At 44.4% G+C, this 14,731-nt stretch overlaps 1 protein-coding gene across 6 annotated transcripts in view; it reads left to right on the top strand.

Moving 5' to 3' along the window:
• EIF4ENIF1 (eukaryotic translation initiation factor 4E nuclear import factor 1) overlaps positions 1-14,731 on the top strand; it is a 386,373-nt gene that overhangs the window by 264,337 nt on the left and 107,305 nt on the right. For all 6 annotated transcript variants that reach the window (XM_069619809.1, XM_069619814.1, XM_069619813.1 and 3 more), the window contains 3 exons: positions 11,546-11,625; positions 11,945-12,081; positions 12,171-12,249. In XM_069619809.1, the coding sequence (XP_069475910.1) occupies positions 11,546-11,625; positions 11,945-12,081; positions 12,171-12,249 (296 nt within the window). The remainder of the gene's footprint in view (positions 1-11,545; positions 11,626-11,944; positions 12,082-12,170; positions 12,250-14,731) is intronic.

The following is a 14,731-nucleotide window of genomic DNA, read 5'->3' as shown; positions in this document are numbered from 1 at the left end:
GAAGACAGTCGACCACTGGACGAAGGAACCTGAACAACTTGGAAGAGACGCTTGCTGCAACTGTCTGACCGTTGATTTGCCCGGTGAAGCCCTGCTGCTGTGCTTCAACTCCATTTTCATTTTGATTAGAGAAGCCCTGAAAGGACAACTCCTCCCTTTTTGATTTGGTGGGACCAATCCACTCCAAAGTAAGCCACCTGGACATGCTCTCAAAGCTGGTTGACTTTCCACTGCATCGCTGCTGGAACCAAATAGCCAGGGAGAGGAACACCAGATTGTGTGTTGCTTTTAAGCTGACCAAGAGCTTCAGGGAGATCCTCCAGTAAGCAGTACTGACCAAACCTGAGCCCCCTCACCAGTGCAGGACCCCAGATGCAAGGAAAGCCCATCTCAACGGCCAGGAACTGCTGTGTTTTTTGCATTAGACGCGAGGTGCAGAAACACAGAAGTGCCACTTGTTTGAAGATTGCTGGTTGCTTGACAGTCCCATTACAGTGCACAAGTCCCCAGAAGTTCTCCCTCTTGTACCCACAACCGATGCACAGGAACACCAGGATCTGCAGAGCTGCAAAGGAACAGAAGCCATCTGCTGCACTTTAATTCAACCTAGAGGTACTGTACAGTCTAAGAACTTACCTCTTGTTGTACCACCTTGCATGATCTCAGTTGAAACTTGTCTCGGCTGCTCTAGTGGAGTTGCTTGCATCTTATACTACTCACAGGTCTAACAGCTTGTGACCCTACATTTGATTCTATTTTTGCTATAAAGATTTCTAAAACATTGTGCAAGACTTGCTCACCTGCAAGAGGTGCTTCAGTTCAGCTTGACTTTTGTTAACTTAACATTGGCTGGCCTGGCTCCCTGAATGACTTTTCCCTTGTCTGCTTGCGTTTTACCTTCCTTCTAGAAAAGGGTTAACTGACTTTGCATTGTTTTTTTAAAGTACTTACCTGATTAAGAATAATTGTGAATACTTGTCTTATTTTGAAACCTTTTCTTTGACACTTACTCCAGTATCTTCAAAATGCAACAGTGATCTATTAATGTCCACAACACACTAGCTATTGAAGTCACCTGAGGGTGTAGGTAGTGTCTTTGAGCCATGCCAAATGGGTATTTGCCGATTTAAGTCTGTATTTGTTTTTTATATTGCTCCCTTCTGAAGAAGGCTTACTTGAACTGACTGTTGAGACCTTTTTTGGTGATTTAGGTATTTCACCATTCAAAGCCTAACATTTTCTCCTTCATTAACCCCTTAAGTGCAAAGGCGAGATACCTCGCCCTTTGCACTTAAGGGGTTAATCACAAAACTTTATGTGGAAGTTGTTTTAATACTTGTCACTGTGAATATGTGTAACTCCTCTACAGCTCACATTGACCCCTCTTGAGATGAGCCTGGCTACTCAACCACACTAACAACCTGTGTGGTACAAACTTGTACCAAAGGTTGGTTTCCTATTGCCAGGATGTTAGGGTGGTTGTAGTGCACCCAAAGGGTACTGCATGCCATCTTGCCCAACACTTCCTTGGATTTAAGATGAGCAAGTAGATAACCTCACACACTTCCTACACCCTGTGGCGACATCAATTACTAGGACAATGTTGGCATTCGTATCACTTTTTATACTTGATGCAATTCTGAGGTTGGGGAAGGAAAAGGTTATCCGGTTCTCGGAGCATGTGAATCATTTTCAATTTCCCCAATGTAGATTAGATCTTTCCCAGCAATACAAGTTACATTTATGCACCACCTATGAGGGACATTTGGCATCAGTCAATTGGTCAGCCTGAGGGAGCCAGGACAGCAAGTCTATTTGAACAATGTTTATGGAGGTGAGGCACTTCAGATAGCTCAGGTCTTGCACAAAGTTTAAGATTTGCAATAAAATCACTGTTGGGATGCAAGCTGTTAAGCATGTGAAGGGCAGAGCTGGAATCAAATCCGCAAAAAGCAGCTACTGCAAGTCTCCAATGAGAAGAAGCAAGCGACAGTACCTTAGGTTTTAAGAAGAGGATTCAGCTGGCTTCTGTTCTGGGTGAAGTCTTGCGGATCCTTGGTTCCTGGGCCTTGTTGGAGATAATTCTCATAAATGTGCTAATTCCCTTCACCTTATAGACCCCAAGCAACTTTGCTGGATTCTGAGGACTTGATTTATTTTTTTTACCTGGAGAGTGAGCCTTTTTCCCATTCATGTATTTCAAGGTTTTACTCTTGTTGTTTGTGGAGTTTTAGACAACTCCATAGGCATCTTCATGTCACACAGCACCATCGGTTACTTAGTATCTCCTTTGTCTAGTTTAACATTTTTATGTTGGCCTTTCTACAACTAATGGCTGGTGGCAGTGGTTTACTTTTTCCTACCATTGTTGTACCGCAGGCTGCAATTGCAGCTGCAGTAAAGCACCCATGGGTGCCCATTTTGTCAAAATGGCCCCGGTCTTTCGCCATTTCCTTGTTGAGATTTACTCTACGTGACAAACCCGGTTTGGTCCCTTTTGTTTTTGTCTTTAACGGGATTCACGAGTGAAGCCCGCCTCCTGCCCTGCTAGACACGCTGGGGCCGGAAGTGAGGGAGGTACCTGAAACTCCCTGTGCTTGGTCTCCTTGGTTACAGGAATGCACCCAAGGGTGATTGGCTGAAGGGCTGTCCTTGAGGACAGCCACCCTGCTGTGATTCACAGCTAGGCTGCAAATGAATGGGAGAAACCTGCATAAAAGGTGAGTGTTTTTGATTGGAAGCAAGAGTCGACCACTGAACGAAGGAATCCGAATAACTTTGAATAGACGCTTGCTGCAACTCCTGGACTGTTGGTTTGCCCGCTGAAGCTCCGAATTCACCTAGACTAGAGAAGACCTGCAAAGGGTGACTGCTCCCTTGGGTTGGGGGGGGACCAATCAACCCCAAGACAAGCTCATCTGGAAATCCTCTCGGAGCTGGCTGCACTTCCATTGCTGCTGCAGGAACCAAACTGCCAGGGAGAGGAACACCAAAATCGAGTTAGTGTCTTTAAGTTGGACCCGAGCTCCAGGAAGATCCTCCAGACTCTCAGGACTGGCCAAGCCTGAACCACCTCAACAAAGTGCTGCACCCCAGATAAGTCCATAGTGGTATCCGCGAACCACGGTGGTGCTGTTTGCGAGAGCCGCGAGGAGCTGAAACAGCGATGTGCCGCTGGTCTGAAGTTTGCCCATTGCTGCCGCCGACCTTTAATTCTTAGTGCAAGAGTCCCCAGATGTCTTGCCTCTTGTCCCCACGACTGATGCCCAAGAACAGGATCTGCAGACCTACACAGGAACAGAAGCCAACTGGAACCAATTTCTTCTAACCTAAGTTACTGTAAAACTAAGGGGACTTGCTCCTAATCATGTAGCCTTGCTAGTTCCCAGCTGAGACTTGTCTTGGTTTCCTTTGCAGAGTTGTTTGCAGCTTTGCCACCCCTCAAGCCTCCAAGCTTGTGGCCCTACAGTGATTTTCATTTTCTATGAAGACTTCTAAAACATTGTGGAGGACTTTTACCTGCAAGAAGTGCTTCAGCTCGCCTAGCCTTTTGCTCAATTATTGGCTGGCCTGGTTCCCTGAGAGACTCTTCTTACCTCTGACTTTGTGCTTATCCTTTCCTCCAGGAAAGGATTAATTTACTTTGAATTGGGGGGGGGGTTCAAAAGTACTTACCTGCTGCAGAATATTTGTTTAACCTTTGTTTTATTCCAACCCCTTTTCTTTGACACCAAACTCAGTATTGCTCTAAATGTACCAGTTAATGTCCACAGCGTCCTAGTTATTTAAGTCACCTCAGGGTGTAGGAAGAATCTGTCATCCCAAATGGGTACTTAATATTTTAGAAACTGTAATTTGATATGTATTTTTGTTATGTAGCTCCCTTCTGAAGGCTTATTCAACTGACTGTTAAATTATTCATTGTTTAAAACCCTACTGCTCACATTGACCCCTCCTGAGAGGAGCCTTGCTGCTCAGCCACACTACCAACCTGTGTAGTAAAGACTTGTACCAAAGGTTGGGTTACCAATTGCCAGGAGGACATGGTTGGTGTAGTCTCCCAAAGCCAAAGGGTACTGCATACTATCCTGCTTAATAGTCACAATACAAAAAGTAGATGCCTATTGAGGTGGTCAGGCTCAAAAAACGCAGGGTTCAAATCAAAGAAATACATGACGGTGAAAAAAAGGTCTCCCTCACTCCAGGATAAAAATAAAAAGTCCAAAAGAATTGAAGGGAATTGGCACAGGAATAAAAATTCTACCCAACGGATGTGCCCAGGAACAATTCAGATGTGCCCAGGAACAATTCAGCGAACGCACAACCCAACAGGTGAGTAATTTACCATGTATTCTAACCAGTGTGACTTCAGTCAGGCAAGTAGGAGCACTTATTTGAATTAACTCTGCAATATTGCAGTTTAAAAGCAGCTATTCAAGGTCAGTAAGTGATCTATTCTACTTTTGAGCGGGGCTGCAATCCACTCATAGACGAGTATTCATTCTAAGATGGTTTTAAATCTGTATAAAGCATATCGGGGAAAGCAAACCCCAATGGTTCGCTTTAAGGACTGTTATTCAAGGTATGTAAACCCTATTGGTAAGCTTTTATACTCATTCAGTTAAAAGTAATTGTTTATACTGTTTTATTCTTAAGAGTGGGACATTTAAGTAAAGCAACTTGTATACTTTTTTAAGGCGCAGCAAGCAACAAAGGAAAGTAATAACTTTTGTAACACTTTGAAACTTCTATTGCAGAGCTAGTTACCAAACATTAACTCATTTACATGCAAGTACTTGAACACTTGTAGTAATTTTCATGACAAACATTTTCTTTTGTAGTCCTTCCCTACTCTTAAGATTTGCACAGAACTGGTAAATCTTCCTGACCTGGGTCAATCCCAGAACTTTTTGCTTTACTAGTGGGATATTTTTCTGTAATACCTCAGAGTGGGAACCTTTTTCCACACTCGCATAATCTTTAACTCTTTTTATGGGTATCCTTTGTATGACTCTCCATAGTTTTTTTAAAGTTATCCTCTTTAACAACTTATTGGCAATAAGTGCCTGTTGTTGCTGGGTTGCCCTAGGGGCTCCCCTTAACTTTCTTGTGCTAACCTTGAGAACTACAGTTCCCAAGGGTACAAAGGATCTTTGGATCCCTTTTACATTTTATTCTTTGAAGCCAGCACATCCCACCTTATGTAGAGTGCTGGGGAGATGTAATGTATCCCCTTTCACACTATAACAATTGTTACCGTAGCAAGCTCCCCTTCAATGGCTGATGGCAGTGATACTAATTTGGTGCACCTTTACTGCGCTTGCTGTGTTCGCAGCTGCAGTAAAGGGACCTAAGGGTGTCAAATTTTACCAAAATGACCCTTGTCTTCTCTTTTCGCCATTTTAGTGTTTGTTAGGGAGACTTCTCATACATGTACTAATTCCCTTCACCTTAGAGAACGCCTCCCCACCCAGCAACTTTGCTGGATTTTGAGGACTTGATTTATTTCCTGGAGAGTGAGCTTTTTTCCCACTCTCGTATTTTGATGGGTGTTTTACTCTTGTGTTCTTTGATTATGAATTGTAAACGACTCCATAGACATCTTTTCGTGTTACACAGCACCCTCAGTGCAGTATCACAGTGAAGCCTTTCCAGGCTGTCCCAAGGTTTAAATACCTTCTCTGGGATAAACTACGGTTTACCAGAGAATGAATGTAAGGTTAAATTTACTTTACTAGTCTTTTTTTAAATTCCTCGACCCAGCACACACTAACTTCCTATAGTGCTGGAGGGGTTACCTAGTATCCCCATGTCTAGAAACACGTTTAGCAGTCAAATGCTACATTGCCTATCGAAATGGCTGGTGGCCAGTGGCGTCGCTAGAGGGGGGACGGGCCTGTGCCCCCTCTGAAGTCCTGTGCCCCCTACCTAAGGCGAGCAGTGACCATGTTCTCTGTTCTTGGAAACACTCACTTAAGCAAATGTCTGCAGGTCACACGGCAATAATCATTTTATCTCAAAGCTAGTAGTGATCGAGCAGCTTGCAGCCCCTCCCATCAGAATGTAGCCACGAAACTGCTAATGATGGGCCATTAGTCACTGAATTGTTTTATGCCTGCATTCTGATGGGAGGGGGGGGGGGGAGTGCAATGGGGTGTGGATAGTTGGTGTGCACAAAAGCCTCTGCAGGAGTGCTTGTGACGTCGCACAGTACCTTTCGTAGGCACCCCCTTACTTTTGTCTGTGCCCCCTTTTGTCTTTGGCCCCCTCTGTGCCCCTCCTAAACTTGATTCCTGGCGATACCACTGCTGGTGGCAGTTGTTTCACAATGAACTACCTTCATTTTTCCCCGACCATGAACACCAGTAGTGTTAAATCGCGGGAGCCATGTTTTCAAGATGCTGCCTAAGCCCCCTTTGTTTAAACAGGTCCTGGTCTTTTATAGCCATTTGCCTTTTTGGATGGGTCCATCTAGAGTCTCTGTGCACCAAACCAGGTTGGGACCATTTTGTTGCTGTGCCTTTGGCAGGTTTCAACACTGAAGACCGCCTCTGGCATCAGTGTCTGGGGTGGGCAGGAAGTGAGGGAGGTGCCTGAAACTCCCTGTGCTTAGTTTCCTAGGAGACCCAAATGCACTCTGGCGTGATTCGCTTGCTGACTGCCCAGCAAGGACAGCCACCCTGCTGGGTGAGTGGCAGTTAGGCTGGAATGAATGGAAGGAAACAGTCTCTTGGCTTGGAAGGCAGTCTTGACCACTGGAACGAAAGAATAAAAGACTAGCTGGAAGAGGATGGCTGCTGCAACTACTGGACTGTTGGTTTGCCCGGTAGAGCTCTGCTACAGGTCTTAATTGCCAAGTTCATCTCGACAGAGAAGCTCCTTCAAGGACTACTTCTTCCTTTGAGTTGGTGGGACCAATCAACTTGTAAGCCACCTGGATACCATTCTCAGAGCTGTTTGGGATTAACCAGGGGGAACCAGCTTGTGTGCTTGAACAGCAACTGGAATTGATTTGTCAATTTGCCAGCTTTTGTGACCCGTGCAGTGCAGGAGTTCCCCCGACATCCTCCATCTTGTCCCTACAACTGAGGCTCAGGAACAGCAGATCTGTTCCCGGCAGTTCCTGTAGAAGTCTTGAGCTGCATCTTTTTGTTCAATATAGGTACTGTGGAAACACAACCGAGAGAACTTGCCTCACTGAAAGTTCGTGGAAGTTTGGCCACTTGCAGGCCTAGTCGGCTTGTGACCCGACAGAAGTAGTTCATGGAAGAAAGGTTCTTATAAGAACCGTGGCAAGAGACTTTTCCGTTTTTACTTACTAGCCCATTGACTTTAATCTACCTATTGCATTGAATGAACTCCTCTGGTGAACTCAAACTATTTGCACTGTCTAGAATAACTGTTTTTGTTTTAGTAACTTATGCCTATTTGCTCCTACTTCAATGCTATTTTGCTACTACTTCAAGGGAGCTCAACTGCTTAGTAATTAGTATTTTTAGTATACTTTTTGTGTGATATTGGTTGCCTCTTTTAGTGAATGCTTTATAAATGATTGTGTAATAAATTAATAAGCGTTTTACCAAGAAACCTTGAGTAGAAGTTTCCATCTGAAAACTTGTCATTGTAGGCTTTTGTAACACCCTTACAAGCTCACATTCCCTCTTGAGATGAGCCTGGCTGTTCAGCTCGCTAACAAAAACTGTGGTACAGACTTATACCAAAGGTTGGTTTTGCTTACACCTGTAGATTAGTTGTGTAGTGGCCCCAAAGGGTACTGCATTTGAACTCTGCCCAACATTCTTGTTTCTTGTTCCTTCCCCTGACATCCAGGGTGGGAAATTCCTTTGGTTTTTGTCTTCCGCGGAAGTCCCCTGGACTCCCGCACCAGGCTGCAATCTGTCTGTGAGAGCAGGAAGTGAGGGAGGAGTCAAAACTCTCCAGCCCTTTGTCCTACACCTTGCTTGAATGGGGACACATCCCAGTGGGGGGGTGGGGGGGTTCGGCTGTCCTGATTGGACAACCTGACTGCCCCTTCTTGTAAAATGAGGGGAGAAAATGCAGAGGTTGTGCTGTAATTCCTGATAAATACTGTGAACCTGGAAGCTGAAGACATGTCGACCACTGGAACTTAAACCGAAGATGAAGGAAAAGTGGCTGAGACTATTTCCAGTGACCAGAGAGCCTGCTGTGTAACCGGAGCCTGCTGTAGCTCTTCCTTCCAATCGACCTGGGGCCCCCATAAACTACCCCGACCCAGCGCCTGGTGAGACCCACTATACTCCAGGAGACCTGCCTTTTGAGCCATCCCACGTATTAATGTGACATTGCGTTGTTGCAATACCACAATACCTCATGCCATCATGCTATGCAAGGGCTTCCGAATCACGCTGAAACTTCGTGGGCATCCTGTTGGATCTCCAGAGACATGACTAGAGTCCGAAAAGTCCCTTCACCAGAGTGCTGGACCTTTAAAACAAGAAGTTCAACCACAATATTCTGTTTTATTCTGTTCCCTGAAAAGGTGCCAGAACCGCATTCAGCCACAAGGGGAAACCTTGCCTATAGCCTTAATGGATCCCTCCTGCAAGGTCCCTTCTGAGGTCTCGTTTTCAATCTCCGCAAAAAGGAATCCACTGACTGGGTATTTGGCTGCAGACCCTCAAGTTCTCCTGCTGCAAAATCTTCAATGCTGAGGTACTGTGTTGGCTTGGGTATTTACTTGCCTTAAGCCTGTTAGGATTTCTGTGTAGCTGTGGGTGGTTTTCTGTGATGGGGAGGCCTCTCATCTAGTGCACCAAGTCCCACTGCTAGAATCCTACGAGGGGGGGGGGGGTCTTCTGCAAAGCCCCTGGACCCTCTTCTAACTCGGAAGTAAAGTACTCACCTGTTTGGCCAGTTTTCCTAAGGAACTCTGACTTTTTTTTTTTCTACTAAAGAACCTATTCTGACACTGCTTGTTGGTCACTAGTGAACCCCCCCCCCCCTCTTCTGCCACTGAGAACACTCATGCTCTAAGAATAAGGGAAAGACTTTCAAGGGATTGCGACTCTGCCTAGAAAAGAAAATGGGTGTTTAAAAGTTACTTACTTGTAAAGAGTTGGTTGGTAACTGTCATTCTAAGAGTGAACAGTTATAAAAGTTCTTACTGATTTGAATGTGTGATGCACTGTTCTTAAAAGTATGGTTAACATATTTTCTTTAGCAACTGTTGCCAGTCTAATAAAGTAGATATGAAGGTATTTTACTCTCCTGTGATTAGGTTTTGCCTCTTCCCAAAAGTTAAGTGTTTGTATCACCATATTAATCCCTTGAGGACAACTGGGTCTTGCTTCCCCCGACTTGCTGCTAGCCTGTCCTTGAGTCTGCATTTGGTTGTTGCCTACCTAGAATAACTGAGTCGTTAGTAAAGTGACATTGGGTTTTGCTTTCCCCTTGTTTGTATGGTTAAAACAAGTATGTGGATTTTACGTGCCATGTGTTAGCTGTGTGCCATCCAAAATAAGTTAAAAGTTACTGCTTACCTCAATCTGGGGTTCCCTGATTTCAAAAGCACCTGTAATTGTATGTTACAATCTCAGGTTTTACTCGCCTTGTAGAAGTGTTTTCACGAAGGTAGTTATAGGTTTTTACTGCACCTAGAATAAGTTTCACAATTCAGAGTATATTGTCCAGTTGACGGATTACGTGATTTGTGCTGAGAATCATACAGTTGACTGAAAGGGTCTACTGCCCTTGCATTACTGAATGTAATTGTAAAAAGTTACCATTGGCTTTTACTCCCCAAGAATAGGCTTGACCTATACTGAATGTGGATGACAAGGTTTTGACTTCCCTAGAGCTACTGTTAGGTACTTCAAATAAGGTCTATACTTGGGGCTGTGTACTTTCAAGTATAGTGTTTTTTATACTGTGATTTCATGTTTTATTGATTACTTATCCCTAAATCTATCTGGGCCACTTGTATTTTTTTATAAATACTTTGTTTACATAGTGTTTCAGCATTTCTTTGGATCATTTGTATGACAATTTCACTTGTACTGATTCTACAGCCCTCTCTCCCGCCTAAGATGAGCCTGGCTGCTCTGTCTATGCTACCATGAATCAGGCGGTACAGACTTATACTAAGAGTGGAGTCTTGTACTGCCTCTGTTGAATGGTTTTACTAAGCCCTTGGTTGGACTTCAGAAAAATGGTTCTAACATCTATAGCATGAGTTTTGAGTGTAAACAAATCTCATGGCACAGCCATGTTAGGGCATTAGTCACATTGGTGTACACATTTGTGTTTACTGCACATCGCATCATTAAGAATGTAAACATGCTAAAAAATGTATCTGCTGCCACCAGTTTTTTAGTCACACCTAAAAGTAACCAAAAATGACTAGGGTGATGCTTAATTATCCCTATTGCACTGCATTGTAAGATGTGCAATGTTAGTCACAAAATATAAGTGAAATCGGTTCCAGTACTATTCATCCGAAGGGCAGATAGGATTCCCCATAACAAATGAGCAAAAGGCGAGTGAAGCTGAAGGCTTTACTTCCCTCTTCAAAGTTGGAACAGGTTTAAAAACAAAGCGTTACTGGTGGAGGGAAAGTTGCCAAAAGAGCAATCTTTCCTAACAGTCTATCCTGCATCCAAGTGCCTTGGTTACCATTTGCAAGTCACCACTGCAACACTCATGCCTGAAGTGTGGGGACAGGACCTCGTGATTTGAAGAATTTGTCCTTAAACTTTGTCACTTCAGTCTGCTCATACATTTCTGGGAAGGACATCTGCAAGCAAACTGTTGCTAGCCAGACCTAAGCCTGACACTTGCAACTACAAATGCACATGCAACCCTAGGACACCCCACAAGACCAAAGCTCTGAGTAGAACCTGGTGGGTTACTGAATAATTTTAGGGTATGAGTATGCATGTTCTCATAGTAAATGGACTCCTCCTTGGCACATGTGAGTAGGATTTGAGCTGCACCCCCCCCCCTCCTTTGACAAACAACTTTTCTACAACTTGGTGTTTTTCTTTGCACCACTGCACGTTTCATTGAGCCTAATGCTTTTTTTTTATAGGACTTAAGTAATTTTGCAGGGGTGAAGGAATTCTCTTAACTTAGCTAGCAAACTGTTTACTTTGCTTCTAGAGTAGGAACATACTCATTGTTCCTTTTGGTCCTAACTTCTCGTTCAGTATATGGTATTCTGTAGGTAAATGGTTTTTCCTTCACCTGCACATCGGCTCCTAGCATTGCATTGTTTTCTATAGTTTACTAAAGTGTACCCCACAAACTCACAGTTCCAAGTAGAGAAGTTTTAATGATGCTTTGTACTTGAGTTGTGTTGACCTGTTTATCCAGCTGCTTGAGCATTCCTTTAGGCTGCCAGACTTGTGTGCTAAAGACTAAATGGTTGAGCCAGGCTTCAAAAGGTTGCGCTATACTTTGGAGAGAAATGGAATTTTTCATGCACTAGAGATTTCAGTTTGCTGTATGTTGTAAATGCATTACCAGCGGGGTGACTAAATTCTAAATTGGTCTGTTTTTTCTGTAGGTTTTCAATCTGGTCCTCAGCAGCTGGTCGGTGATCGTTTTCAGAATATGCGGAAACCAATGAGCCCTGTCAACTCGCAGGTCTGGTTGTACAATTGTGGTGGGGTTATGCACTGTTAAAGGTTCATCCCAGTTGGAACCACAGGTCAGGCAGTTTGGTACCCATAAGTTTCTTGTTGGTCCCCCTGGTTCAGATTCCATCAATAGGGTTAATTTGTTCCTGAGGTTCTCCATTTGAAGGCGAGGTCAGTTGTAGAAACATTGGCTTTTGTAGACTAATTGGGGGCTTCAATCTTTTTGTAGATCTTCCTTTTTGGAACTTGGCGTGTTCATGCAAGTTTTTGAGCAATGACTGACTATTGCTGCTTGGTTTACTCATTCATGTGGTTGTCTTCTCCAGGTCAGTCATTTGGAGTATCAACAAGCTGCATTGGAAGGGCTTCTTTTACCACATGATCTATCGCTTAACGCAGCTAACTTTTACCAGTCGAGCTTTGGCAAAATGCAGATGGATCAATGCCGAGATGGATATCGAAGGCAAGTGTCCTTGCTTGAAGGGAGCAGATGGTGCAGATGGTGCAGTTGCCAGATGCCTCCATTAACCTATTTTTTAATTTTCTCGTTAGACCTCAGCGAATGAATAGGTCTCCTGTACTGAGCCACAAAAGCAGTTCTCCAGCCCCATCGTCTTGCATCACTAGTATGGTAAGTCTAATATCTGCCTCCAGGATGTGACCTCATTTGGGATTGCAATGTAGGAAGACAGTGTGCTCTTAGGTTTTGGAGGATAGTTTACCATATGGTTGAACTGCTGGCATTTGAAAGTTGCAATTAACATTGTATGGCTCTAAATGCAGCTTCAACCATGCCTTGCTAGGTTTTCATGCCCTTCAAGTAATGCTACTTTGCTCTTGCGCTCTTAATTCCCACTCCATGTGTAGCTGGTAACCAATTGTGACCTCCAGATCATGCTGTTTTTGTTGGGGAATTTTCAGTTTCTGTTAATGCCCTTTAACCTTGGAGACCCTCGGCACTTTTGCTAGAATCTGGGATATTGATTTTTAACCTCATAAGTGGTGCTTTTGCCACTTTTTTCTCAGACTTGGATGTGTAACTGTTTAATGGACTCTCCAAACAGATACCTATGGAGTTTACCATAGCGACAGATGGCACCCTTCAGTACCCAAGAATAGTGAACTTTTATCTTATCTTTTTCCTTTGTTGGTCCAGCACACGCCACCCTATGTGGAGTGGTGGGGGGAGGGTTACATAGTAAAACTTTGTTACATTAACTTCAATGGCTGGCAGTGGTTACTTCTACCATCTTTTTGTGCAGGGTACAAGCAGGCTGATTTCTCGGCTGCAGTACAGCTCCCATGGGTGTCAAATCTTCCAAAATGGCCCCCGTTGTCTGTTTGCCATGTCTTGTGTTCGTTCCTTCTGGGCTTTTACTTTTTGAACTAGGTTTAAGTCCTTTGTGTGGTGCCTTTGGTGGGACTCAGCCCTGAAGCCCACCCAGGCTCCAGTGTCTGGGAAGACTGAGTGAGGGAGGAGCCTGAAACTTCACTGAGCATTGTAGGCATGCCTGACCGAAACTAGTTCCAACTGGGCGGATGGCTGTCCTAGTGAACAGCCCCACCACCCCCTTAGTGATTGACAGCTGTAGGCTCATGAATTAATGGGATTTTGCATAAAAGGAGAGGCTTTTGGGACTGAGGACGAGGAGAGACGCCAGCAGCACCTTCCAGGACTATATAAGTGCCGGTGAAGCCTTGCAGCTGTCCTGACCCAGTTTTTTTCCTATTGGGATATCCGTGCAGGACAACATCCTCCCTTGGGCTAGTGGGACTGTTAGGCAGAATTGCATGCAGTACCCTCGGGGACCTCCAAATACAATTAGGACTACAGGTGTAGGCAAAACCAACCTTTGGTACAAATCTGTACTATAGGTTTTGGTAGCGAGCTGAGCAGCCATGCTTATCTCAAGAGGGAATGTGTGCAGTAAAAGATGTTACACAGAGGTCTTACAATCAGTGGTTCAATAACACACTTGCGCTCAAGGTTTCTTGGTAAACTGCTTATTAATGTACTAGTCATTTAGAAAACATTCACTAGAAGGAGGCAACTAAATATCATACACACTTCAGTACCAAACCAATAAGTGAGTACTGAAATACTCCCCTGAAATAGGAGCAAAATGGCATTTCAGTTACTTTAAATAGGAGTACAACGGCACAAGTTAATAAAATAGATCACAAATACTGTTTTAGGCAGTGCAAATAGTTACTTCACTAGAGGACTCTATTCAGTTCAGTAGGCCAAAGTCAATGGGCTAGTGCCTTGGATAGGAAAGAGTAGTTCTTTTAGTAAACTGTAAAGTCTTTGCCAAAGTTCTCAGAAGTAGTTTGTACGAAAAGAATCGTATGTTGGGTCACAAGCTGATTAGTCCTGCAAGTTGGGAAAGGTTCACCAACTTTCACTGCGAGAGGCAAGTTCTCTCAATCGGGTTGACACAGTACCTTAATATGGATGCTGCTGAAGACGTTGGTTTCTGGCAGTTCCTATAGATCTCACTGTTCCTGAACCTCAGTCGTGGGGACAAGAGGGAGGACGTTGGGGGACTCCTGCACTGCATGGGGATTGGTCAAACAAGCTGGCAAAATGGAAGATCTTCGGTTCGAGTAGCTGTAGTCGGCACACATGCTGGTGTCCTTACCTCTGGTTAAACCTAACCAGCTCTGAGAATAGTATCCAGGTGTCTTTTGAGTTGATTGGTCCCACCAACTCAAAGGAAGTAGTAGTCCTTGAAGGTGCTTCTGTTGAGATTAACTTAGCAATTCGGACCTGCAGCAGGGCTTCACCAGGCAAACCAACGGTCCAAGAGTTGCAGCAACCGTCCTCTTCCAGCTAGTCTTCGGTTCTTTCGTTCCAGTGGTCGACTCTACCTTCCAAACCAAGAGACTCGCCTTTTAAACTGTTTTCTCCCTTTATTCCAGCCTAGCTGTCACTCACCCAGCAGGGTGGCTGTCCTAGTCAGCCAGCCAATCCCGCCAGAGTGCATTTGGGTCTCATAGGAGACTAAGCACCGGGAGTTTCGGGCACCTCCCTCACTTCCTGCCCACCCCAGACACTCAGGTGCCAGTGGCAGTCTTCTGTCCTGAAGCCCGCCAAAGGCCTATGAACAAAG

Source organism: Ambystoma mexicanum, chromosome 10 (genome assembly GCF_040938575.1).
Source record: "Ambystoma mexicanum isolate Mex_15411 chromosome 10, UKY_AmexF1_1, whole genome shotgun sequence".
Taxonomy (NCBI): Eukaryota; Metazoa; Chordata; class Amphibia; order Caudata; family Ambystomatidae; genus Ambystoma; species Ambystoma mexicanum.
This window is presented reverse-complemented; position numbering and strand designations above follow the sequence as displayed.